Consider the following 26,928-nt stretch of genomic DNA (forward strand, 5'->3'; position numbering starts at 1 on the left):
ACCCTTCTTATTCTCATACCATCCAGATCCCTTTTAAACGTTGCAATTGTACTAGCCTCCACCACTCCCTCTGGAGGCTCATTCCATACACACACCACGCTCTGCATAAAAAGTTCCTTCCCCCTCACACATTATCTGGTTTTACTCTTAGCTCCCACAGTCCAAAGATATGCAGGTTAGGTGGATTAGCCATGCAAAATTCCCCAGTGTCTAGTGTCACAAAGCTGTTCCTTGGCTCAAGGAGACTCTGCCTTGGGTTTTTCTCGGAGGCGTAATAAACCAGCTCCGATCAGTCTGGTTTGGTACAGAGATGAAAAGGATTTTGTCAGGCCTTTTGTTTACATGTAAACAGATGAGACTTCAGGCCAAAGTGGTCATGTTTTAGACGTGAGTTGAATAATGAAAGGGGGAGTGGTCAGCTCTTTAGCGGAGCAGTTTAGTTCAATCCTAAACTGGTTGGGAGTTCAACAGTGAGCTGTGTAAAAACTCTCTCTTTCTGCCCTTCAACTTCAACCTGTAAGCATTTGTTCAATTTATACTGGTTTCTAAAGGGAGCTTGCTTATTGGGACTGCTGTGTATATTTGGAACGATTTGGAGATGCTGGTGTTGGACTGGGGTGTACAAAGTTAAAAATCACACAACACCAGGTTATAGTCCAACAGGAAAGCTGCTTTCCATTAAACCTGTTGGACTATAACCTGGTGTTGTGTGACTTTTAACTTTATATTTGGAACATCATAATTAAGTCTGGTTTGGGTAGATTGATTTCTGTAGGGGTTCTTTATTCTGTTCTTTGTGTTTCATTGTGTAATTTTGTGAATAAATTTTTGTGTGTTTTAAACTTGCTAGTCAACCTCGCTAACTTACACCAGGTAATTTTCACTGTACACTCACTGAAACAAATTGCAAAGTTATGGTCTGGGCTGCCTGCTTAAGAATGTTTTGAGTAGTCTGGCCTAGTCCATAACACTAGAGATGTGTAGAGTGGATTAGCCACGGGAAATGCAGAGTTACAGGGGCAGGAGGGTTGGTTTGAGCTCTCCTGAGGGTCGGCATGGACTCTGATAGGCCAAATGGCCTGCTTCCACATTGTAGGGATTCTATGTATCCATGCCTTAACTGAGATTTGTAATGGTTAATACCAATTCTAATTATGCACTGGGAAGGAATCTTTTCCTGGGTTTCCTAGAATTTATCAGTCATTTATATTATCATTAATGACCCCGAGACTTTCCTCTCTATGACAAGGAAATATCTTCTCTAAAGTAGACTATCACACCCGGCCATCTTAAACAAGCTCCAGTCACCCCCGTGTCTTCTCTTACCCTGAGAAACAAAAATCCCCACCTCTTCTGATCAATTCATCCCCTCTGTGCTAGTATCATCCTCAAGAAACTGTTTTCACACCTTCCTTCAGTGCCTCTGGATCCTGTGCATAACTTGAGGACCAGAACCATGCATAGTACATTCAGTGTAACTTAATGAAGATTATGTACAAGAATAGCATAAAGTCTACGCTTTTCAATACCATCCCTTTAGAATAAATCCCACCATTTGATTTGCTATTTTTCTTTAAAGAATAAGGTCTACTTAGAGAACTGTTAGTACTCCCCCCCATCCCGGTTTCTCCCCCTACTCCATTTAGATTCCTTATTGAAGAAGTATGATCGCCCCATTACAACAATGACACCTCATGCTTATCTCTTTTTAAAATCATTTGGCAATTGCACTCCTGTAGTGATCTTCCTCATTCTCAAATCCACATCCCTGTTAAAGTGTTGTCTGTGAATTTTGAAACTGTACTTCTGATTTCCAAGTGCAAATTATTTCTGTAAATTGTGAACAGTTGTCACAGTACTAATCCTTCTGAAACATCACTTCCCACCTTTGGTATACCTGAATAGCTATTCTCAACTCTGAACTGTTTGCTTTCTATTCTGATGCCAACTTGCTTGCTGTTCTGTCATTTGTCCATATTCCATATGTTGCAGCTAGCTTGTAAAATCAGGAATGTAAATAAAAATCACAAGTTATTCTACTCAAGTACACAAGATAGAATTCTGGGCTCAGGTACAGAAATATATAATTTTACAAACAAATTGATCTAAATATACCTAATCCTCTTAAAATGTCCAGACGTAGAACTAAATTCACTAATGAGGATCTGTGCAATAGATTAACTTAATATTTGAAAGACGGTCTCTAAAAACCTTGCAAAACCTTCAAACAAATAGTTTTCATGCATCAAAAACAAAATCAACTTGTTTTGAAGCCATTAATCGCCGAATGTTCACACTGTTTTTCTCTCTGCAGAGGCTGCCAAGCTGGTCGGAATTTCTCTAACACATGCTTTTATTTGAACATAGGTTTGTCTGTGATAAAATGCTAAAGTGTGCGGACTCAAAATATTTCGCAAATCTTGCCTCCCACAATGACTCATTAATCCCCATCAGTCTCCAGTTTGCCAATTTTTGGAATTTATTGTCACAATGCAGAGATTGCAGACAAAGTGTCTTTTCAAGAAAGAAAGGGTCACGTTGCTCTTGCCCTGAAAATGATAATATTCACTTGAGGGGTGACCAACCCTCCATGACTATTGTGTGTGCGCAAGAGCCTAGGTAGCATTGGCAGGCATAGTAGGCACATGAGCTCAATCAACTGCTCACACCCTTCCCCTCAATGATCAACAAACAGTATGAGTCAAGGGAGACTATTATTCCATTTCTTCCCTACACATTTATAGTATCAATGAAGTAATATAGCATAGAAGAGACCATCGAGTATGCACCAACCTATTTCAGTACTTATCTGTAACCTTGAGTGTTATAACATTTCAAGAGCTTATCCAAGTAATATTTAAAGATTGCAACAGGGCATAATTTTAGGGTGAAGGGCAGGGGATTTAGAGGGATTTGAGGAAAACTCTTTCACCCAGAGGGTGGTGGGAATCTGGAATGCGCTGCCGGAGGGTAGTAGAGGCAGGGAACCCCAGTGCTGTTTTGAAAAAAAAGACATGGATGAGGCACTTGAAACATCGTAACTTTCAAGGCTATGGTTTTGCTAATTTATATTCTGCTTCCAAGTCATTTGTCACTTTCTCCTTTAAGGGAATCTGGTAGCCAATCTATCAGACCTGATAAAGACATTAAGCAACCAGGAAACAGGAACATGCTCTCAACCGCTTTCAGTTTTATTGAAAACTTTAAAAAGTTTTACAGAACAGAATGCAGAATACTGGTCACATAAACAAACACAAGGCTAAACGGGAACTGAAAGAGTGACGGAACAACTTCACACCTGCTGTTTGCACTCCAAACAAAACAACTAAGAAAGTAGCAAAGGAATGCTGAAAGCAGCTGGACAAAAGGTGTAGGTCACAGAAATATGCTGAAAAGCTGAAATACCCTGTTCTTCTGCAGCAAGTTGCTTCAGGCAGTTAAATAAACAGACCACAAAAGATAGCAGGATCAATGTCCATTTTGAACTGGTTCATTCATCTCTGCCAAGTAACATTAAGTCAATCATCTCTGGATGATGGCAATTTGGGCAAAGTACAAAACAACACCTTCAGAAGAGGGTTGTCAAAAAATAAATTAAGCATTGATAACCTGGTTTATGCTTGTCATCTGGACTGCAACACCTCAAAACATCAATGTTCATTTTCCCAACACAACATTTACATAATCCTGATTCAATGCCCTGAACTAAATAAAATACAAGAAGCAAAAGGTTATTTTAAAAATGACTGCACATTGTCAATTTTGGATAAAAGACTCCATAGGAGGTACATAATACTGCTTTGTGCTTAAAATGAACGTGCCATAAGTTCTGAACACAAGCAGCCTAAATCTAAATTATGTCAGGCAGCCTCCAAAGAGCAGGAGAATCGATGTTTCGGGCATGAGCCCTTCTTCAGGCTCATGCCCGAAACGTCGATTCTCCTGTGCTGTCTGACCTGCTGCGCTTTTCCAGCAACATATTTTCAGCTCTGATACTCCAGCATCTGCAGTCCTCACTTTCTCCTCTAAACCTAAATTATGTCTTTGCTTTTCAAAGAGAGGAGGTATGTGGGCAGAGCCACACTGGCACTGAGCAGGTTTAAGTGATGGGGATAGCAATGAGGGTTAGAGAGAGATGATGATGATGCAAACATGCACTGGCTCAGACATCTTCTGCAAAGTAACAACAGCAAGTTAACATTGCTGGCTTTTGTCCTTTTGGAAAATATGGGGACAGGGTGAGAAGGACAAAAAAATGAGAAATAACTTATAACTCATAAACCCTCATAAGCATCAAATCCACACTTGATTTTTAAAGAAAAGCTCAGATGGTATTTATCAGGAGGCACCATCCACAAATGAATGCAAGGCGGCGCAGGAGGAGTCCATTCGGCCCATCGCGCCCCTACTAGCACTGCCGGCGAAGCTGATGATTTTTCTTTCCAAAGTATTTATTCGAGTCTCCTTTGCAATTCCCTTCCCCATCCTCAAGACCACTTCCAGTACAGGCAGAGGTCGGCCTCTGAGAAGACCACTCGCTTATTTTTTTTTATTTTTTAAATTAGAAAGAGACGGTTAAACTTACCCAGAAGGTGGCCTGAGGCCGGACACTACTCACTGGCTCAGCTGCAGCATCCGAGCCTGAGCCTGAGGCAGCGGCCCGGGTCCCCCAGCTCCATCTCCCTGACACTCACACGCCGTGACAGAGTGTCCCAGGCGGACACCGGTGAACAACTTCCCCTCAATCCGCGGGATAACGCCGTCTCTCCATCACGACTCGCCCCCGTCCGCTCCGCTCCCCACCCCTCAGGGCACGCGCGCTCTCCACCCAAGCCCCACCCACCGACCGTCTGCATTGGCTGTCTACGGTACCGGCCTCCTCATCCTGGGTACTGGTTGGACAGGACTGCAGCCACCCAGGGCCCGCCTCCCGTTCTCTAATGGCTCGCCTCAGTGCCCGTTTCCTCAATACGCATTATGATTGGACAATACTCCCGCGGACCGTCCCACCCAGGACCAGACCGCTCACCATCATTGGTGAATATCCCCGCCAGTCTGTCTGTTCTGGGCTTCAATTGGAAGTTGACTTCCGTTGACTCAATCAACACCACCCCGCATTCGGATTGGATGAGGAAACCGTCAATCACGGTTTATAACACGCCCCTCATTCCCATTGCGTACTATCGCTGTCCGTCTCCTCATTCCGCATTGCCATTGGCCATTACAGCCGCCAATCACACAATCACCATTCGGCCTCCTAGTGTCTGGTGACTGTTTCATCATCCCTTCTCCTCCTGGACCAGTTGTTTTGTAGAACGTTGTTGATGTCCTCCAACTCTTCCCATGAGAAAAACATTCATTAAAGTTCATCCAGAATATTATGTACACTTCTGTGTACTGCATTATGGCGTCACAGAGTTGTTACCACACGGAAAAAGGCGCTTAAGCTTGTGGTCTCTGTGCCAGTTCATTAAACATCCAAAAATAAACAAAATGCTCAGTAGGTATGGCAGCGTCTGTGGAGAGAGAAAGCAAAATTCACAATTCTGAGTGTGAATGTGCTACTCCTTTAACAAGATTATGCAGTCCTTGGTTTTCTTTCAGCGAGGTCGTCAAAGCAGTGGCTTGGATGGGTTCTAGGGCCAATTTGATCATAGCTAACAGATACTGCCTCAGACACAAGGCTTTCAAGTTTTAAAAATCTTGTAAAATGAAAGGGGAGTGGCCAGTTCTCCCAGCTCAGGTTTTCTCTGGTTTGGGTAAAAAATGAGGTCTGCAGATGCTGGAGATCACAGTTGAAAATGTGTTGCTGGTTAAAGCACAGCAGGTCAGGCAGCATCCAAGGAATAGAAAATTCGACGTTTCGGGCCTAAGGGCTTATGCCCGAAACGTCGAATTTCCTATTCCTTGGATGCTGCCTGACCTGCTGTGCTTTAACCAGCAACACATTTTCAACTTTTCTCTGGTTTGGTTTGGTTTGCAACCATTAGTGATTTGAGGCTGCTGGTCCAAGAAACAGCTATATGGAAGAGGGTGTTCCGTGCTGCCATGTCTCTCTGACATCTCTCCTGTAAAACCCTGTGTTTGATTTTTCCTTTCGTGCCAAGGATTACTTATGGGGATTGTTGCAGGAATTTAGAACAGCATCATTAAGCTGGGATGATCTATTGGACTTTAAGATAGGTTACGTTATTCGGTATTCTGTTCTCTATTGCTTGTGCTTCATTTGGTAATCTTGTAAATAAATTCTGTTTTGTTTGAAACTGAGTGGTTTGACCAGCTGCACCTCTCCTGAAATATCCAATTTACACCTGCTTAAAACATCTAGCAAAATTAGGGTCTGTGCTGCTTTCTTGAAATGTTTTGAGGGGGTGTTGAGGTTTTCCAGCAATTTTTGTTTTTGTGCCCCGAATAGAGTCATAGAGATCTTTGTTTTATTTTCATGAGACATCTATTTGTTCTAATTCCACTTTGCAACACTTTGCCCTAGATATACAGGAACGATGTGAACATGTTGGCGAGAGTGCAGAGTTGATTTGAAAGAGTGGTCCCACGAATGAGAAATGTCAGTTATGTGGATAGATTGAAGAAGTTGGAATTGTTCCCCTTGGAAAGAAAAAAGGCTAAGTGTGATCTGACCGGGGTTTTCAAAATCATGCGTGCTTGGACAGAGTAGATGGGGAGAAACTATTCTCAGTTGTGAAAGGATGAAGAACTTCCGGTCTCCCTATTGTTGGAAGTATATTGTGAAACTTGTACGTGTTCAGAAAAGATTTATAAGGATGTTGCTAGGGTTGGAGGGTTTGAGCTATAAGGAGAGGCTGAATAGGCTGGGGTTATTTTCCCTGGAGCATCAAAACCTGAGGGGTGACTTATATAGGTTTATAAAATCATGAGAGATATGGATGGGGTGAATAGTCAGGGTCTTTTTCCCGAAGTGGGAGAGTCCAAAACTAGAGGCCATAGGTTTAAGGTGAGAGGGAAAGATTTAACAGAGATCGAAGGGGGCAACCTTTTCACACAGAGGGTGGTGTGTATATGGAATCAGCTGCTAGAGGAAGTGGTGGAGGCTGGTACAATTACAACATTTAAAAGGCATCTGAATCAGTATATGAATAGGAAGGGTTTAAAGGGATATATGCCAAATGCTGGCAAATGGGACTAGATGAATTTAGGATATCTAGTTGGCATGGATGAGTTGGACTGAAGGGTCTGTTTCCATGCTATAACTAGAAGGTGCAGATTTAAAGTGATTGGCAAAAGGAACAAGTGTGCTGCAAGCAGAAACATTTTCACATAGTGAGTGGTTAGGATATGGAAGGCACTGCCTGAATGTGTGGAGGAGGAGGCTCATTCTATTAAGACATTCAAGAAAACATTAAACAATTAATTAAATCCAAATAAGGGGTATAAGGACAAAGCAGGAAATTGACAGTAGGTAATGAAGATCATATGAAGAGCCAGAACAGACGCAGATGGTAAATCTTTTGATGCATAAACTTCTGTGATTCTGCAAAGTTTAGATTGAGATGTGTCAGATGGTCTTAAAAGTAAAGTTGGCCAACTGTGTACAACATAGACATTTTTAAGTCTCATTTGTGAAATGTAAGTTATAACACTTTCAACGTACTTCTGACAGTTATCTCACCTGCCGCATTTAGTCTTATGCCTGTTGGCTGTAATCTCTGCTCCTTCAGCCATGGTAACCAGTCTAAAAGGACAATAATACATTGATCTATTTCAAGCACAAAATCAACTTGATGTCCATGGATGGAGACAAGCTCTGTCCCTTCTGGATTGGCTAGTATCCATAGAAATGCTTCATCAATTGACATATCTCATCAAATAGTAGGATCTTTTCCAATAGTGGTGAATGCACTACTGAGTAGATCTCTTTACATGTGAGATATTGCTGTTTCTACTGTTCTAAAACTGTGCCTTATCCATGCATCTTCTGAAACTGACCTACTGTTTTGCAAGTTAGCATTCCTAACTGATAGCTGAACATTGTCTGCGCCTGTAAGACCTTGTGGTCCCGCAGTGCTGACATTTCTTTTTACATAAAGTGATTGGCTTGTTTCCTAAAAAGGCTTTTCATGTGCCTTGTTATATTGTCCTTATCTAATAAGGTGAACAGACTCTGCTGCTCTCTTAAGATATTGTTGATCTTCTCCTTCCTTTATCTATGAGTCTTACTAGTTTCTCATTCCAGCAAAATTTGAATACATTTAGAAAATTTAAATCTTCCTTTGGGCAGTAAGAAATCTGACAAAGTTTCATTAAGAATTTAAACATCAACTCTATCTCTCATTAAATCAACACTCGATATTCACTTAGAAGCTAAACTCTGTTAAATCTTTCTCATTCAAGAGTTTCATTTGCTCTTAAATTTAAATCATTTTTTCAATAAAATTTTTTTCAAGAGGGTCTACACTTCTTTGATGTTTTTCCTGTTAATAATATTATCTGCATTCATACCCATTGGATATAATAGTGTACGAGTCTTAATTTAGTTTTGAAACAATGTTGTATCATAAGGATTGATGCCTCATTGAAGTCCAATCTTGTGTTCACTATGGTACCTGCCTGCCCTTATATTTACTAGAAAGTATTATCTATTTCTTAATTTCAACATATTGATGAATCTTCTAACTAGAAAGGAATTTTAAATCTGTCTCATATCAATGCTGCTTTAAATGTATGTTCTTTGCTTTTACATCCACCAATGTTTTTTTAAATTGAATGACTGCGGAGCTAGCTAGAATCTGTACTTCAACAACGTTGCAGTATTTCCTTTATTTGCTCAGCCTTCTAAACCTGTTTCTGTAAAACTGTTTTGAATTATTCAATAAAGCTTTCAATTATATTGTTGGTTGCTTTGAAATAATTTACTAATTTCAAGCTTTTTAAAAATCCATCTCTCTGTAATATCGTAACTCTATACTGCTTAGTGGGTTTGCCCACATTTTCAATCATCATTATGATACTTACTTGCTTTTTCTCAGCTATTCCCACTTTCTGGAGCCAAGAGTTTTTCAATTTTTCTTAAGCAAAATGGATGTTTTTCTGCCTTTTACAATCTAAAACAGCAAGTACTTTGTTCTACACGCGTTGTTAAGTAAAATTACTTTGGTGTTGTGTTTATAAATCTTCTTGTTAAAATCACAGTTTAATTCTGGGTCCCAGTCCTTCTAAATCTTTAATTTCTCTTGACTTCACTTCTTCTGCTACCTTGTTTCACTGGATTTCAGGAAATTTGCTCCTTTCCAGCTAAAATAAATCCTGAGACCTTCACAATTCTGTGGTGCTGGTAGAAATTACTTTCTGGCCTTTTCAGTGTCCCTTGCAGCTGTGCCTCATGAAACCTATTCTTGAAAAATCTCTGTTTCCTTCCCTTGCCTTATGTCTCTGACACCTTTACATTCAGCTGTCCCCTTTCCCTTAGGAATATCTAACTTGAACCCCAGAGCCTTATTCCTTCCTTGTTCCTTACAGAGTCTTTTTTGCAAAATCTCGGTCCTTTCATAAGAATGGCTGACCTTTTCTCTCTTTTCCTTGCCCACTGTCTTCTCCCTGAGCTTCTTACCAGCATCTTGCTGAGATTTTTGGCTTTTGAGGGTTCAGCTAGCCTTGTTACTGCTTCCAGGACTGTTGCAGTGTCTTCCTGCAGGTAATTGTTAATTTCTGATTTTTATGAAAAAAATACTTCCTTCTGTATCTACTGGAATTTTCTCCCCTGGTTGTGGATTGCAGTAAAGAGTTCAAAACCACAACACAAGTGCCATGGTTGAGGTAGTTCACTGCCACTAATCCTCCTTCATCTTTATATTCGTATAATCTGTGTCTGGACCCTGTCTAATTTTGAACAGCTGGGGACATACCAGTGGTGAGTCTAAACAGAAGAGACACTTATTTTAGTTAACAGGATGGTTTATCGCATGTTAGCAATAACTATACAATTATAATAACCAAGTTTATAATCTGGCATAATCACTAAGGAACAGTACAGAATGCACCAGTTCCTTGCAAAGGCTAGCAAAGACCTTAACCTCTTCCACCAAAACACTGTAACTTCTTCAGATTTATAGGAACTAATGTGGCTTCAACCTTTACTCTTTTAGAACCATTACCTTATTTCTTGCCACAAACTCATTCTAGGACTGTACCTACTGCACTTATGGTCACAAACAGCAATTGATAGCAGGGTTATCGACAGATATTTAATCAGAAAAGCAATGTTACAACTTATTTGTGATAGCTAGGATCTGAATGGACACTAAAGCCCTTCAACTCCACCTTAGTCACTTAATATCCAAATGATTTGAAAAAATTACCTTTCCATTTTTATATAGAGTCATTGAGATGTTCAGCACAGAAACAGACCCTTCAGTCCAACTCGTCCATGCCGACCAGTTATTGCAACCCAATCTAGGCCCACCTGCCAGCACCTGGCCAACATCCCTCCAAACCCTTCCTATTCATATATCCATTCAGATGCCTTTTAAATGTTGCAGTTGTGTTAGCCTCCACCACTTCCTCTGGCAGCTCACTCTGCGTGAAAAAGTTGCCCCTTAGGTCTCTTTTATATCTTTCCCCTCTCACCCTAAACCTATGCCCTTTGGTTCTGGACTCCCCCACCACAGGGAAAAGACCTGTCTATTTATCCTGTCCATGCCCCTCATGATTTTATAAACCTCTATAAGATCATCCCTCAGCCTCTGCCGCTCCAGGGAAAACAGCCCCAACCTGTTCAGCATCTCCCTATAGCTCAATCCTCCAACCCTGGTCCTATCCTTGTAATTCTTGTCTGAACCCTTTCAAGTTTCACAACATCTTTCCAATAGGAAGGAGACCAGAATTGCATGCAATATTCCAACAGTGGTCTATCCTGATGAAGGGCTTTTGCCCGAAACGTTGATTTTACTGCTCCTCGGATGCTGCCTGAACTGCTGTGCTCTTCCAGAACCTGGTTTCCACATCTGCTGTCATTGTTTTTACCAATGTCCTGTACAGCTGCAACATGACCTCCCAACTCCTGTACTCAATACTCTGACCAATAAAGGAAAACATACCAAACGCCTTCTTCACTATCCTATCTACTGGCGACTCCACTTTCAAGGACCTATGAACCTGCACTCCAAGGTCTCTTTGTTCAGCAACACTCCTTAGGACCTTACCATTAAGTGTATAAGTCCTGCTAAGATTTGCTTTCCCAAAATGCAGCACCTCACATTTATCTAAATTAAACTCTATCTGCCACTTCTCAGCCAATTGGCCCATCTGATCAAGATCTTCTTGTAATCTGAGATAACCTTCTTCGCTGTCCACTACACCTCCAATTTAAATATTATTTATAAACTGGATTTATTCTTGTTTTCATGCATTTTCAAAGTTTTCTAATTAATCTGACCTCCAATGCTATCACACACACCCCTCTGGAACAAGTGAGATTTTAATCCAGACTTTCTGGTCCAGATCTAAGGCCAAAACAATTCCTCTGTAAGTACTACCTTCTGTCACTGATGGACAGAAATGAACAGCTGGCCTGTTCCTAGAGGCATGGCACTCATGCACAGATTCAGTCAATAAGCACATCAACCTGGACCCAATATTACAGCGGACAGCTGGAACTGACAACCGGAAACGGCAGATTCAAACCACTACAAATGCCGGAGGAAAGATCACAGAAGCGCTTCACAGGAGGCTCCCACCAGAGGATGTCACCTAGACAGGGGACGAAACGTCTGCAACACAAATTCCCAGCTCGGTGAACAGAACCACAAGAATATTTGGGGTCCACTGATCCTCTTGTTCCCGATTAGACAACAGCTTCCCACAGGCAAACCAAGCCTTTGCAAGTTGAAACCTGTTGCTTTGTTTCTCACAATGAAAGTGTATTCATAACCATGTTCAGATAATGAAGCACTTCTTGGAGAATACATGAAATGCTCAAAACATTCTTCCAAGGAATCAGAAAGCCACAAGTAACGTGTCTTCAAACTGAACCATGCAGGGTCAGCCGTCTATTCATATTTATCCATTAATGAACAGTATACAAAAGTAAAATAACATCATTAAATAATGAATTAATGATTTTTCAATAGGACTGCGAGGTTCTCTCTTACACAGACCTTCAGTAAGAGATGCTGTAGTAAGAGACCATAAGACCATAAGACATAGGAGTGGAAGTAAGGCCATTCGGCCCATCGAGTCCACTCCGCCATTCAATCATGGCTGATGGGCATTTCAACTCCACTTACCAGCGTTCTCCCCGTAGCCCTTAATTCCTCGAGACAACAAGAATCTATCAATCTCTGCCTTGAAGACATTTAGCGTCCCAGCCTCCACTGCACTCTGTGGCAATGAATTCCACAGGCCCACCACTCTCTGGCTGAAGAAATGTCTCCGCATTTCTGTTCTGAATTGACCCCCTCTAATTTTAAGGCTGTGTCCACAGGTCCTAGTCTCCTCGCCTAATGGAAAGAATTTCCTAGCGTCCACCCTTTCCAAGCCATGTATTATCTTGTACGTCTCTATTAAGTCTCCCCTTAATCTTCTAAACTCCTCTTAATCATCTAAAGAGATGTGAGTTTTGGTTCTTTCATACAGTTTAATGCCTTTACCATATCCATAGATGTAAGATCAGAAGTAGGCCATTCAGCCCTTTATGTCTGCTCCATAAAAGACACTTGGGTAAATACATGAATAGGAAGGGTTTGAAGGGTTATGAACCAAGAGCAATCAGGTGGCAATAGTTTAGTTTGGCATGGACCGGTTGGAATGCAGGGTTGATTTCCATGCTGTATGACTCTAAAACTCAGTCAAGAAGATCATGGCTGCTTTGACAGTCCTTCATTCTGTTTTCTTGCATTTTCCCCAAAACTCATGATTCCTGTACTGATTAAAAATCTATCCTTGTCAGCCTTCCATATATTTGGCAAACTAGCCTTCCATCCCTCTGCGATAAAAAAAATTCCTCAGATTCACTTCCTTCCACGTAAGGAAATTCCTCCTCCAGTGTCTTAATTCTGAGATTATGCCCTTTGGTCCTGCATTCTCCCATAAGGGAAATCAACATCTCAGAATCTATTCTGTCAAGTTCTCCTAAGAATTTATGAATGTTTCATTCTTCTGTATTCCAAAGAGTACAGGCCCAACCTACTCAGCCTTTCCTAATAAGACACACAGTCCATATTTGGACCAACCAAGTCAACCTTCTCTACTCTGTCTCTAATGTTAGTATACATTTCCTTAGATAAAGGGACCAAAACTGATCACAGTAGTTCAGCTGCATTCTCACTAGTGCCATAGACAGTTTTAACCAAACCTCCCTACTTTTATACTCTACTTCCTATAAAATAAAGGTCAATATTCCATCTGCCTTCCCCATGACCTGCTGAACTTGGATATTAGTTTCTTGAGTCATTGACGAGGACTCTAAAACCATTCTGCTTTGTAGCTTTCTGCAGTCTTTCTCTATTTAAATAATATTTAGCACCTCTATTCTTCCTGCCAAAGTGCACATTTCCCCACATTTTATTCCATCTGCCAAGTCTTTGCCCACCTGTTTGACATCTCTATGTCCCTCTGCAGACTCTTGTGTCATCCTCACCACTTGCTGTCTCCTATTTTGTAGACTTGGCTATAATACATGCACTTTCCTCAACTAAGTCATTAACATATATTGTAAATAACTGGCCCCAGGACTGATCCCTGTGGCACACCATTTGTTACAGGCTGCTGGCCTGAAAATGCCCCCTTTCCCCAACTTCCATTCTCTCAATCTTCTATCCATGCTAACATAAAGTATCGAATACCATGGGCTTGTCTATTATCAAGTAGCCTCATGTGCTTCCTGTTTCACTGTGGGTAACACAGTGATCCAGTGGTTAGCATTGCTGCCTCACAGTGCCAGGGACATCGGTTCGATTCCACCCATGGGCAACTGTGTGGAATTTGTGCATTCTCCCCGTATCTGTGTGGATTTCCTCCGGGTGCTCCAGTTCCCTCCCACAATCCAAATATGTACAGGTTAGGTGGATTGGCTGTGCTAAATTGTCAGTAGTATCCAGAATGTGCAGGCTAGGAGGATTTCCTTGGGAAATGCAGGATTACAGGGATGGGGTGGGTCTGGGTGGGATGCCCTTCGAAGGGTTGGTGTGGACTCAGTGGGACAAATGGCCTGCTTCCACAATATAGGGATTCTAAGATTATCAAACACCTTCTGAAAATGCAAATAAATAGTACCCACTGCTTCCCCTTTATCTATCCTGCTTGTTACCTCCTCACAGAATTCTAATAAAGTTATCAGGCATGATTTCCCCTTCATGAAGCCATACTGACTCTGCTTAATCATATTATACATTTCTAAATACACTCTTATTACATCCTTTATAATAGACTGTAACATTTTACCAATAACAGGTGTTAAGCAAACTAGCCTATCGTTAGGAGGAGAAAGTGAGGACTGCAGATGCTGGAGATCAGAGCTGAAAATGTGTTGCTGGAAAAGCACAGCAGATCAGGCAGCATCCAAGGAGCAGGAGAAGCGACGTTTTGGGCATGAGCCCTTCTTCAGGAAACACACTTGTTTTTGTCTCCTTCCCTTTTTAAATAATGCTGTTACATTTGCCAGTTTTTACATCAGGATTAAATGCCACACTGTACATGAACAGTTGTGAAGAAGGGTCACCTGACCCAAAACATGAACTCTGCTTTCTCTCCTCAGATGCTGCCAGACCTGCTGAGTTTCTCCAGCAATTTCTGTACTAGTTTTGCATATTAAAGAATGGTGTTTTATGTAGTGAAGATACTTCAGGGATGGTGTAATCTATCACTGGCAACAAAAAACAGAATACATAGGGATGACATCCTAATGAACAATTAATTATATAAAATCAGGGCTGGTGGCACTGTTCAGATCCCAACACTACACAACTCGATTTGCCATAAACAAAAGTTAACCTATTTCAATCAATAAATCTTGTCTTAGGGCTCGTTAACAGAATATTCTTGATCTTGTCACATCATCATAGAAAAGCCCAACCAAGGGCACTGCTTGTCACTGGCCACTCGGATGTTTCCTTTCTTCCTGGTGGTGGAAATTAAATAAAGATTTGTGCACTTTGTGTCTCTCGCTGTGTCTCACACCTGCGCAGACACACCATGGGTGCTGGGGAAAAAATAAGCACTACCGCAGTTAGGCGGTAGTGTGGGGGTTAATAAGAAAAAAAAGAGAAAAAGAAAAAAAAGAACAAAAAAAAAGAAAAGAAGGAAAAAAAAATAGATACGCCCAACCAGGGCAGCATTTTTCAATTGAAAATAAGCCATTTCAAATACAGTAATTTATCCTATTGATCTCAGGTACCTGAAATGAAACTATTTGGCTTAACAACTATTGAAATTATGATTTATATTAAGTAGTCATTGATAAATATCATCATTGTAGACTCCATTCATTATACATTCTGTAATGAAATAAACGTGATCGTTGTGTTGAATTCCGGTTGTTGTACACAATATTCATTTCGCTCAGGGAATCCTGAATCATTATTGATTTCTATCTAATTAACTTGGCTCTGTAAGTCCTGATATTCGATATTCAAGATTATCCATTGCCTTTTTGGTACTAAATAATTCACCTGGTGCAAGTTTACTTTCAACGACACAACCTGCATGGAGAAGGAATAAACATCTAGTGAAGAAATGTACATTGTAGTTTGTTTCATGTTGTGCAAATTCAGATAAGCGACCAAACGAGAATGGAAATGTTTGCAATTGGACAAAGTCTACCCTGAGTGATATGTTGTCTGTGTTTCACCTGATTCTTGTTCCCTTTCCCAGGTATTTGATCTGTAAGCAAGCTATAGGATTTCATTCCATGACTCTAACGGGGGAATTGGGCTAACCAAACAATATCTTCCTTCATTTTGAAATTGCGCAGTAAAGTTTGGCGCAAGATACCAGACCAACAGATGGAGAGCGGCAAAACCGGATAATCTGTCCATCGTTGAGGCTTTATTCATCTGGAAGGTGATGTGATTGAGCTGACCATGCAGGTGAGCGTGTTGCGATATTTTACCAAGAAGTATTGAATCAGGCGCAACATTAAAAGACTGCAAATTGGACAGGTCAGAATGACTTGCCTCAGAGAGCTGAGGGGGTAGAGGCCTTAAGGCTGAGGTAGATTCTTGATTAGTCAGAGAATCAAGGTTTACAGGAAAAGGGCAGGAAAGTGGACATGAGGAATTCTGGATCAGCCAAGATTCGATCGAACAACTTGAGGGGATGAACAGCCAGCTCCTATTGTTAATTCTTATGGTCTTATGGGACAGTAAACCAACAAAAAATATTACACTATCTTAGCTTGGCAACACCTAAAAATAAGTGAAGAGAATGTTACTCATCCAGTAACTGTACATTTTTACAGTTTTAGTTCCATTGAAGATGTTTGAGAATCAGAGAGGCTCCCAGAGCTAGAAAGATGTCCATTAGTGTTGATGTCAGCTTTACATAGAACATAGTACATAGAACAGTACAGCATAGCACAGGCCCTTCGTCCCTTGATGTTGTGCCGGCCTTTTATCTTAATCTAAGATAAGACTAACTTACATACCCTTCTTTGTACTAGCTTCTAGTGCCTATCCAAGAGTCACTTAAATGTCCCTAATGTATCTGACTCTACTATCACCGCTGGAAGTGCATTCCATGCACCCACCATAAAGAACGTACCTCTGACATCTCCCCTAAACTTTCCACCAATCACCTTAAAATTATGCCTTCTTGCAATAGTCATTTCTGCCCTGGGAAAACATCTCAGGTTATCCACTCTATCTATGCCTCTCAACATCTTGTTATGAAAAAGGGCTAATTAATAATCTTGTTATAACAAAACATTTAGGGATGTGTGATACCAATATGAGAGAATTTTGCATAACTTTTGAAAGCAAGGTTGTTCAATCTGAAGCAAGGATGTTATTTGAATAAGGGAAACTGTGAAGTCATGTGGTAGAAATTGTCTGGGATGGACTAGAAAATAAACTAAAAGGTGTGGCTATTCACAGACAGTAGACCTTTAAAGAACTACTACATAGTTTACAGCAAATGTGTATTGTTTTGAGATGCAAAAACTCAAGAAAGGTCTGTCAACCATGTCTGACAATGAAAGTTCAGGATTGTACGAGATTAACTGAAAAGGCTGATAAATTAGCCAGAAGTAGTAACAAAATCTGAGGATTTGAAAGTTTTTAGAGTACAGAACAAAAAGGACCAATAAACTGATAAGGAAAAAGAGAAAAGACTACAAATGCAATCTAGTTAAAAAAATGAAAGCGGACTGTGGAAATTTCTACAGGCACATAAAAAGAAAATGTCTGACTAAGACAAATACGGATGTCCCCTTGCAGGTAAAGTCTGGAGAATTTATATGGGGATTAGAGCAGTAGCAGAGTAGGTGAATGATTGCTTTGTATCTGTTTTCACTGAGGATGATATGAGAGATGTCCCATAATTAGAGATCCAAGTGACTATAGAGAATGATGTCTTGAAGGGAATAAGTATTACAGCAATAAGAAGGTTGTCCTGGCAAAATTAGGGAGGAAATGACCTAGTGTTATTATCACTAGACTATTAATCCAGAAACCCAGACAACTCAGCTTCAAATCTCACAATAGCAAATGGGGGAATTTGGATTCAATTAAAATCTGAAATTAAAATCTAATGATGACCATGAAACCATTGTCAATTGTCAGTAAAACTCATGTAGTTTCCTGAAAGGAAATCTCCCATCCTTACCTAGTCAGGCCTACATGTGACTCCAGACCCACATTGATTCTTTACTGCTCTCTGGGCAATTAGGGATGACAATAAATGCTGGTCTAGCTAGTGACACTCACATCTAATGAGTAAAAACAATTAATGAAGCTGAAAGTTAATAAGTCCTCAGGACTTGATCAGTTCCATCCCAGAGCACTGAAGGAGGTGGCTGTAGAGATAATGAATGTATTGGTGATGACCTACCAGAATTCTAAATATTGTGGAATGATCCTATGGATCAGAAGTTTGCAAAAGTCATCCTATTATTTAAAAAACGAGTGAGAGAGAAAGTAGAGAACTACAAACCTGTCAATAGTGGGAAAAATGGGAGAATTGATTATAAAGTATGTGATAAATGGACAATTGGATAGCAATGATCTGATTGGGCATAGTCAGCGTGAATTTACAAATGGGAAACTGTATTTGATGAATGCATTGGAGTTTTTTTTGAAAATTTTACTAATAAAATTGCTGAAGGGGAGTTGATGGATGAGGTATTCTGGGATTTTCAGAAGATGTTTTAATAATGTTCACAACTAGAGGTTATTTAGAAGCCATAGAGCTCTTAGGATGGGAGGTCTTGTACTAGCTTAGGCGAAGGATTGACTAACAGGCAGAAAACAGAGTGGGAATAAAACTGGGTAATTTTTATGTTGGCTGGCTATGACTAATGGGTTTCAGCAAGGATCAGTCCTCAGGCACTATTGTACAAAATATTATATCAATGATTTGGAAATGGGGGCCAAATAGTTCCAAATTTGCAGACAATATAAAGTTGAACAGGAATGCGCATTGTGAGGAAGATGTAAATTGACTTCAGAGAGACTTGGACAGGCTTGGTAGTTGGGAAAGAACATGGCAGATGAAATATGATGTGGAAAGATGTGAAATCATTCACTTTGGTTGGAGAAACAGATGTGTGGACTATTTGTTAATTGGTAAGAGGTTGGAAAATATAGATGTAGAAACGGACGTTGGTGTCCTTGTTGCTAAGTTACTGAAGGCTAACATGTAGCAATTTGCAGTAAGCTATTGGGAGGCTAAAGGAATGTTAGCTTTTATCATTATACGATTTGAATACAGGAGTAGTGAAGTCTTGCTTCAATTGTATAGACAGGCAGGAGACTGGAAGAACACAGCAAGCCAGGCAGTATCAGGAGGGTCCTAAAGAAGGGTTACACCTGTAACATCGACTTCTCCACCTCCTGATTTGGATTCCAGCATCTGTAGTTTTTAAAAAAATCTCTAACCTCAATTGTATGGAAGCTTGGATAGACCACAGCCAGAGTATTGAGTGCAATTTTGGGTTCTTTGCATCAGGAAGACTGTTATTACCACAGAGGGAGTGCAATGAAGGTTCACAAGACTTGTTCCCAGATGGCAGGGAGAGCTTGAGCAAACTAGACCTGTATTCTCTTAGAGTTTTGAAGAATGAGTGATCTCATTGAACCCTATATAGTACTTAAGTGCAGGTGTGATCCTTCCTCCGGCTGGGGAGTCTAGAACAAATGATAATAATTTAAAAATAAATGGGAAGCCATTTATCAAGATAACGAGAATATTTTTTACATTGAGGGTTGTGAATCTTTGCAATTCTCTACCCCAGAGGGACAAAAGTGAAAGCTATTCACTTTTAAAGTAGAGATTGATAAATATTAGGTTATCAGTGGCGTACAGTGCTATGAAGATCGAGTGGGTAAAAGGCATTGATATGTTTGATTATTAATGACCATATTAAATGGCAGAGTAGGCCTAATGGGCCTTCTGTTGTTCATACGTTCTGATAAATATCAAACTTAAGAAAACAATATAACTGTGCTGAGATGAATTGAAGTCAAATGATTGGTTAGAATATAAAGAGCAACACAGGATAACTAGAAGGTTATTTAGGTGGTAGAAGTTGGAGTATTAGAGGAAGTTAACTAGGAATATTAAAAACAAATAGCAAGAATTTGTACAGGCACTCAAAAGGAAAAGTGTAAATAAAGTCTATTCGCTAGGGAGTGAGAGCAAATTACTAGTAAATAACAAGAAAATGGTGGAATGAATGAAAAAAATGTTTTGCTTCTGTCTTCTCTGTGACGAATACTTAATGATGCATTTAATGTTAGGGTTCTGGTGAGTGTTGCTGAACAGAGACCTTGGAGTACAGGTTCATAGTTCCTTGAAAGTAGGGTCGCAGGTAGGCAGGGGAGTGAAGAAGGCGATAGTGAGGACTGCAGATGCTGGAGATCAGAGTCAAGATTAGAGTGGTGCTGGAAAAGCACAGCAGATCAGGCAGCATCCGAGGAGCAGGAAAATCGACGTTTCGGGCAAAAGCTGTTCATCAGGAATTTCATCAGGGGAGTGAAGAAGGCATTTGGCATGCTTGCCTTTATTGATCAGTGGGACTATAGGAGTTGGGATGTCAAGTTGCCATTGGACAGGACATTGATTAGGCCACATTTGGAATATTTCATTCAGTTCTGGTCTCCCTGCTATAGGAAAGATGTTGTTAAACTTGAAAGGGTTCAGAAAGGATTTACAAGGATGTTGCCAGGGTTGGAGGGTTTGAGCTTCAGAGAAAGGCTGAATAGACTGGGGCTGTTTTCTCTGGAGCACCAGATGCTGAGGGGTGACTTTATAGAGGTTTATAAAATCATGAGGGGCATGGATAGGGTAAATAGCAGGGTAGGAGATTCCAAACTAGAGGGCATAGGTTTAAGATGAGAGGGGAAGGATTTAAAAGGGATCTAAGGGGCAACTTTTGCATGCAAAGAATGGTGTGTGTATGGAATGAGCTGCCAGAAGACTTGGTGGAGGCTGGTACAATTGCAGCATTTAAAAGGCTTCTGGATGGGAATATGAAGAGGAAGGATTTAGAGGAATATGGGTCAAATGCTGGCAAATGGAACTATATTAATTCAGGATATCTGGTCAGTGTGGACTGAAGGGTTTGTTTCTGTGCTGTATGACTCTATGGCTCTATAGCAAAAACATTCCAGTAATATCTGTATATTAGGAGGTAGCAGGGAGGGAGTAACATTGTGATATTACAATCAGAAGGGAAGTGATGCTAAGCAAACCGTTGGAGTTGGGACTGGAAAGTTTCTGGATCCAGTATGTTGCAAGGAAGACTTCAAGAAGTTGTAGACCAATATGGTTGGATAGGGGAAAAGTCTGGCAGATAGAGTGCAATGTGAGAAAATGTGAAGTTGTTTACTTTGGCAGGAAGATTAAAAGAGCAGAGTGTTACTGATACAGAGAACCCCGGCAAAATTCCGAGTCTGGAGAGATTTAGATTTTCTAGTGCATGCGTCATAAAATGTTAGCATGCCGGAATAGCATATAATCAAGAAGGTTAGTGGGATGCTGTTCTTTATTACAAGAGGAATTTAATATAAATTAAGGGTTAATTTTCCTGTTCGGGAACATTCCTGAAGAAGGGCTTATACCCGAAACATCGAATCTCCTGTTCCTTGGATGCTGCCTGACCTGCTGCGCTTTTCCAGCAACACATTTTCAGCTCTGATAACTCCAGCATCTGCAGACCTCACTTTCTCCTCATCTACAGTGAAAGCAAATTGGTGTTTGTTCTTTCATTGTCTGGAAAGGTGACATAATAATTTGTACATTTGACATAGTAATAAATTTTGAAAATTGAAATAATATTCCATATGAATACAGGATCTGTTTAGTCTTACATTTTCTCTTGCATTAATAAATGGGGAACTGGAGGATGGGGAGCTGGTCAGACAAAGCAAGAGAGATTGGCTGGTATGAATGGGAGGTACTCTTCATAAATGGGGACATTAAAGATCCATTAAATTGCCCATTGTTGATGGCATTGAATTAGAAAATAAAGTTTGAAAATCCTATAGCTTTTGAAAGGACACCCTCATTCCTGAGAAAATATAAAGAAGAAAGGTGAAGATTGAAGCTGGTTAAGAGAAATTATACATAAATTAGGATTTAGAGAAGAAGAAGTGATCCTGTTTAACCCGGGGACTTAACAGGGTAGATGCTGAAAAGGTGACTCCCCTTGTGGGAGAGACTGGAACTAAGAGTTCCTCAGATTAAAAAGAGGGGTTCTCCTAGTTAAGGTAGAAGATCATAAAAAATCAGCTTTGCTGAGCAAAGCTCACCGTGTCGCCTTTTACACATATATGAAGAGAAGTGAGGTTTGCAGATGCTGGAGATCAGAGTCGAGAGTGTGGTGCTGGAAAAGCACAGCAGGTCAGGCAGCATCCAAGGAGCAGGAGAATCGACATTTCAGGCATAAGCCTTTCACCAGGAAAACAAATCAGAAATACACATGTATATTTGGTATTTGTTATTGCTCAGGGTTATCTATAATTGTTTTAACCTTTAATCCTGATGAAGGGCTCTGGCCCGAAACGTCGAATTTCCTGTTCCTTGGATGCTGCCTGACCTGCTATGCTTTAACCAGCAACACATTTTCAGCTCTGATCTCCAGCATCTGCAGACCTCACTTTTTACTCGAAGATTTTAACCTTTAATGCACAATATTAGCAGGAATAAGCACCCAATGGGTGCATAAATGGGTGACAGATATTACGTTGATGAGAAATGAGATTGAATGACAATAAGCAGTATTTTTTAAGAATATTACAAATGGAGTGGGTTTGTTCAGCCTGACGTTCTTTCTCTTGTTTTGTTTTTCTTCAACCAGCTTTTATTCTGTAGGCTTCGTACTCATCAGTGGTGCTTCCTTCTCTTCAATGTGGCTCTGTTCCATGCCTTGCTCTTTGGGGCTGACATTGTGGAAGAGTACCTGCTACAGTCCTCTCCAAACACCTATACAGATGTCCAAACTCTGGACATCCGGGAGAGAGCGAGGAAACTGGACATGGGCCAGGTCAAGGGAAATGCCTCCAGGTATTTTCGCATCAGCAACACAGATGCTTGCAGTCACAGCAACCTCTTTCTCCTGGCTGTTGTTTCCAGCAACGCAGGAAACATGACACGGCGGGAGGTCATCAGGAAGACTTGGGCTAATGTGAGTCAAGTGCAAGGTTATGGTTTGTTAACGTTGTTTGCAATTGGGATCCCTCAAACGCAGGCAACCCAAGAGGAGGTCAACAAAGAGTATGCAAACCACAGGGACATCATCCAAGGCACTTTCCCAGACTCGGCCAACAACGCTGTCCTTAAAACCATTATGATCATGCGTTGGGCAGTGACATTTTGCCCTAAAGCTCTGTTCATTCTGAAATCTGATGAAGAGACTTTCGTCAATTACAGAAGCTTGGTGGAATACCTGCTCAGTTTGAAGAGACATGCGGAGGATCTCTACATTGGGAGAGTCAACCACCAGGTAATGCCCATTCGAGACCCTCTGAGCAAACATCATGTGCCCATCAGCCTGTATTCGGGCAAGTATTACCCCGACTACTGCAGCTCGACGGCCTACGTCATCTCGCAGGATGTTGCCCGTAAGGTTTTTGTCGCTTCTGTGGCGATGAAGACCTCGATGCCTGAAGACATTTATGTCGGAATTTGCGCCAGGAAAGCTGGCGTGGTGCCCATCCACAGTTCCAGGTTTTCTGGGGAGAAGCACATTCGCTTCAATCGCTGCTGCTACAAGTTCATCTTTAGCTCTTTCGGGATGAAAAGCGAGGAGCTGGATGAGGCCTGGGAGGAGATTAATGACAGTAGGCCATGTACTATGTTAGAAATGTATTATGGACTCATCAAGTGCAAGGCATTAACCTATCTGGACAAGCTCACGTCACATGACAGCATGGAGTCAGAGGAGTCGGTCCCTCCAAAACACTAACTATTACGTGATCAGCAGGGGCGGCATGGTGGCTCAGTGGTTAGCACTGCTACCTCACAGCGCTGGGGGGGTCCAATTCGTGCCTTGGGCAACTGTCTGTCTGACGTTTGCACATTCTCCCAGTGTCTGTGTGGGTTTCCTCCGGGTGCTCCGGTTTCCTCCCACAATCCGAAGGTGTGCAGGTTAGGTGAATTGGCCATGTAAAATTGCCCGTAGTGTTAGGTAGGGGAATTAGGGGTAAATGTAGGGGAATGGGTCTGGGTGGGTTGCTCTTCGGAGGGTCGTTGTGGACTTGTTGGGCCGATGGGCCTGTGCCCACACTGTAGGAAATGTAATGTAAAAGAGTAAACCCCATAAGCGTAATTTGAGATACAGCACTCATCTCAGTTGAATGGTCATGGGTTCAAGTCCTACTCTACAGAAACATTTTATTACCCAGCACCTATGGGACCAGGAAAGTGTCAGCTGATCAAATATTCTGCAAATCAAGAGCTGTACATAACCACAGTAAATCCTGTCCAAGTGAAGCTTCAGAACATTAATATCCCTCAAAGAATCATTGTAAAAACATCAACAATTCTCCTAAAATCAATGTAAAAACACACAGGAATAGAAATGTAATGCAGGGGTTATACACATCATTGTTATACTTTATTTACAGCATAAATACTCAGATACTATGGTAGATCACAGTACTTGAGGTAAATAATTTTTGCTGATTTATCGAGAGCGCTGGTTGATAAGGTGACGGTTAAAACCAAGTTTGCTATCTAACTGAGGCTGAAGCTGTCGGTGCAGTACTGAGGGAGTGCTCTGCTGTCAGAGGTGCTGCCTTTCAAGTCAGCTGTTAAATGCTGACCTGTCCACCCTCTCAGGTAGGCCGCAAAAGATTCCCCCACACTATTACAAAGAGCGGGGAGGTTCCACAAGTCACATTGGAATCTGCTCATTATCACATTGCTGTTTGTGGGAGCTTGCTGTGTGCAAATTGGTTTCCACAGGTAGGATCCTCCCATTTGAACCATCAGGTCTGCATGGACCCTCTAAAGAGCACCCCAGCCAGACCCCAACCATGGATAACCCACAGACCCCTGAACACTATGGACAATCCACATAACTTGCACAGGTCTGGACTGTGGGAGGTAACCAGAACACCCCAGAGGAAACCCGCACAGACATATGGAGCATGTGCAAATTCCACACAGGCTGAAATCGTACCTAGGCCCCTGGCACTGTGAGGTAGCAATGCTAATCACTGAGCCACCATGCTGTGCTGGCAAGACTTCCAAAGATTTTATGATTGGCTCTAAGATTATTTAGATTGTTCCTTGGTCATGAAAGGTACTATGTAATACATGCTTTTTTTTTCTCTCTCTCTCATTGTCTCTCTGCCTCCATTTGTAAATTCGCCTGTCTATTTTGAAAATATAATCTCACTTGAAAATTAGGTTTCTTTGTGAAACCTTTCTGTCTGTCCCTGTTTATCTGCAGGTTTTACTTTCCATGAGTAAAGAATACGATGTGAGATCCACCAACCTCACAGGCCTCAGTTGGTGCAACTCTAGAGACAAGCACTAAGATATGTACAACAGTGGCCCCGGAATGGGTCTCTTGCCTCTAATGGGGGAGAATCTGACCTCAGATCATTTGCCTCACTCTGTAGAGCAGCTAACCTGAGCAGGTCAATGGAATGAGCATCTCACATTAATCAATGATTATCAAAGCTGACGTTGCAGTAATGGTCCCAGCAAAACTCCTCCTGGTAAGCAGACATAATCTCTATCAAGATTACTTTCTTTCTAGTTTCCTGTTGAGACATTGAACTGAGGCACTGTATGCTCTCTCTCTCTCTCTCTTTCTCTCTCATGGATGTAAAATAACCCAAGGCAGGATTTTTGGAGAAAACAGGGGACTTCACCCTAGTTTCCTGACAATTATCTGTCTTTCAATCAACATCAGGCAATGAGATTTTTCACTTTCAGTTAGATTTCTGTTTGTTGCTGAGTGCAAATTGCCTACTGTGCTTCCTGTATTACAACCATGAATTCATTGAAAAAGTGCTCCACTAAACTGTAATACACCTTGTGATGTCCAGTCTTTTGAAAGATCCTTTTGAAATGCAGATTTTTCTTTGTTTGTTGTTTTCCCAATGGATGTTGCATTGCTGAAACCATCAGGAATTTCCAGCAAATGCACAATGTCCATATGGTTTTGGTTTAATCTTCTGAAAATTGAAAACAATCTCAATCAAATATACAATTATGATACTTTTGTTGTTGTATTGCAGAACTCCCATTCTAGGATAGGTTATCATTAATCTTCAAACAAAATGTAATATTTGAGGCTCTATCATTGAATATATTATGTTTGCAGTTATGTTGGAAACTATTTTAATTCTTAATTTAAGGGCTGTCCATTGACTGTGTTTAAAGAGTGCAGAGAATAATATTTTGCTAAGGAATCATTTGTAAATATTAAGTTTGACAAAAGTGTCCAAATAGCGCACATGAGGTGTCCAAACAAAGCTTTGAACGTGCAAGTCCTTAGCTGAAACAACAGGTGTTCCAACTCAACAAGGGTGAAAACGTTAACTCAGTTTCCCTTGTCTGATCACTGCCCTGACCTTGCTGGAACTATATTTGTTTGCATGCTTATTTCCTTGCACAAGGACAGTTTCACAAAGTCAGTTTCACCTCCTGCAAGATGAAAGCAGCATGTTGATCCCATCATTAAGTGCAAATAATGATCACTTCAGTAGATAACCTATACTTGAAAAGTCACACATCACTAACATCTGGAGAGATGGTTAGAGGAGAAAACAAAGAGGAAAAATGATCAATTTTCAATATTTTTAAATAATGAAGTGAAAACAAATAAACACTTTTCATTCTTGTCAAAGCAGTGATATAGTATTTTGAGCTGTCAAAGAATTGTTCAGAAGATTTGTAGCCCTCATAACAGCCTTTGTTTTATCCTTATAATGGTTTAGAATTACAACATTTTAAACTTGATGTTTGTTTGGCAAATCTGTGTCTTAGCATCTGTATTGAAGTTTCTGGGTGTGTTTTAACATTTATCTATGGTCACCTGACAAGTAACAGATTAAAATGTAAGAACATGTGATTGCAATCTGAAGCTGAATGAAAGTGTTGCTGTGAATTCTGAATTTAAATTACAATAAAATGTGTTATTTTACATGACCATTTTTATCAAAACATTTATTAGATGTGGAAGAATGATCAAAGGATGTAAAGAGAAGAGCTTCATGAATCACCCAGTGATATCTGGGTAGCTGGTACAGTCGGTCAAATGTGAAAAAAAAAGAAATTTGGAAT

The 26,928-nt window shown here is 40.8% G+C and overlaps 2 protein-coding genes across 4 annotated transcripts in view; one reads left to right on the top strand and one right to left on the bottom strand.

Annotated features, from left to right (window-relative positions):
- LOC132825899 (kelch-like protein 20) overlaps nt 1–4,805 on the bottom strand; it is a 46,688-nt gene extending 41,883 nt beyond the window's left edge. For all 3 annotated transcript variants that reach the window (XM_060841517.1, XM_060841515.1, XM_060841516.1), the window contains exon 1: nt 4,586–4,805. The gene's annotated coding sequence lies outside the window, so the exon portion shown is untranslated. The remainder of the gene's footprint in view (nt 1–4,585) is intronic.
- LOC132825900 (beta-1,3-galactosyltransferase 9) lies at nt 435–26,723 on the top strand. Its single transcript, XM_060841519.1, has 3 exons — nt 435–516; nt 15,844–16,058; nt 22,487–26,723. The coding sequence occupies exons 2-3, from the start codon at nt 16,053–16,055 to the stop codon at nt 23,591–23,593; spliced, it is 1,113 nt and encodes a 370-aa protein (XP_060697502.1). The 5' UTR covers nt 435–516; nt 15,844–16,052; the 3' UTR covers nt 23,594–26,723.
- Nucleotides 26,724–26,928: the final 205 nt, after the last annotated feature.

This window comes from Hemiscyllium ocellatum, chromosome 21 (assembly GCF_020745735.1).
Source record: "Hemiscyllium ocellatum isolate sHemOce1 chromosome 21, sHemOce1.pat.X.cur, whole genome shotgun sequence".
In the NCBI taxonomy this organism is placed as follows: Eukaryota; Metazoa; Chordata; class Chondrichthyes; order Orectolobiformes; family Hemiscylliidae; genus Hemiscyllium; species Hemiscyllium ocellatum.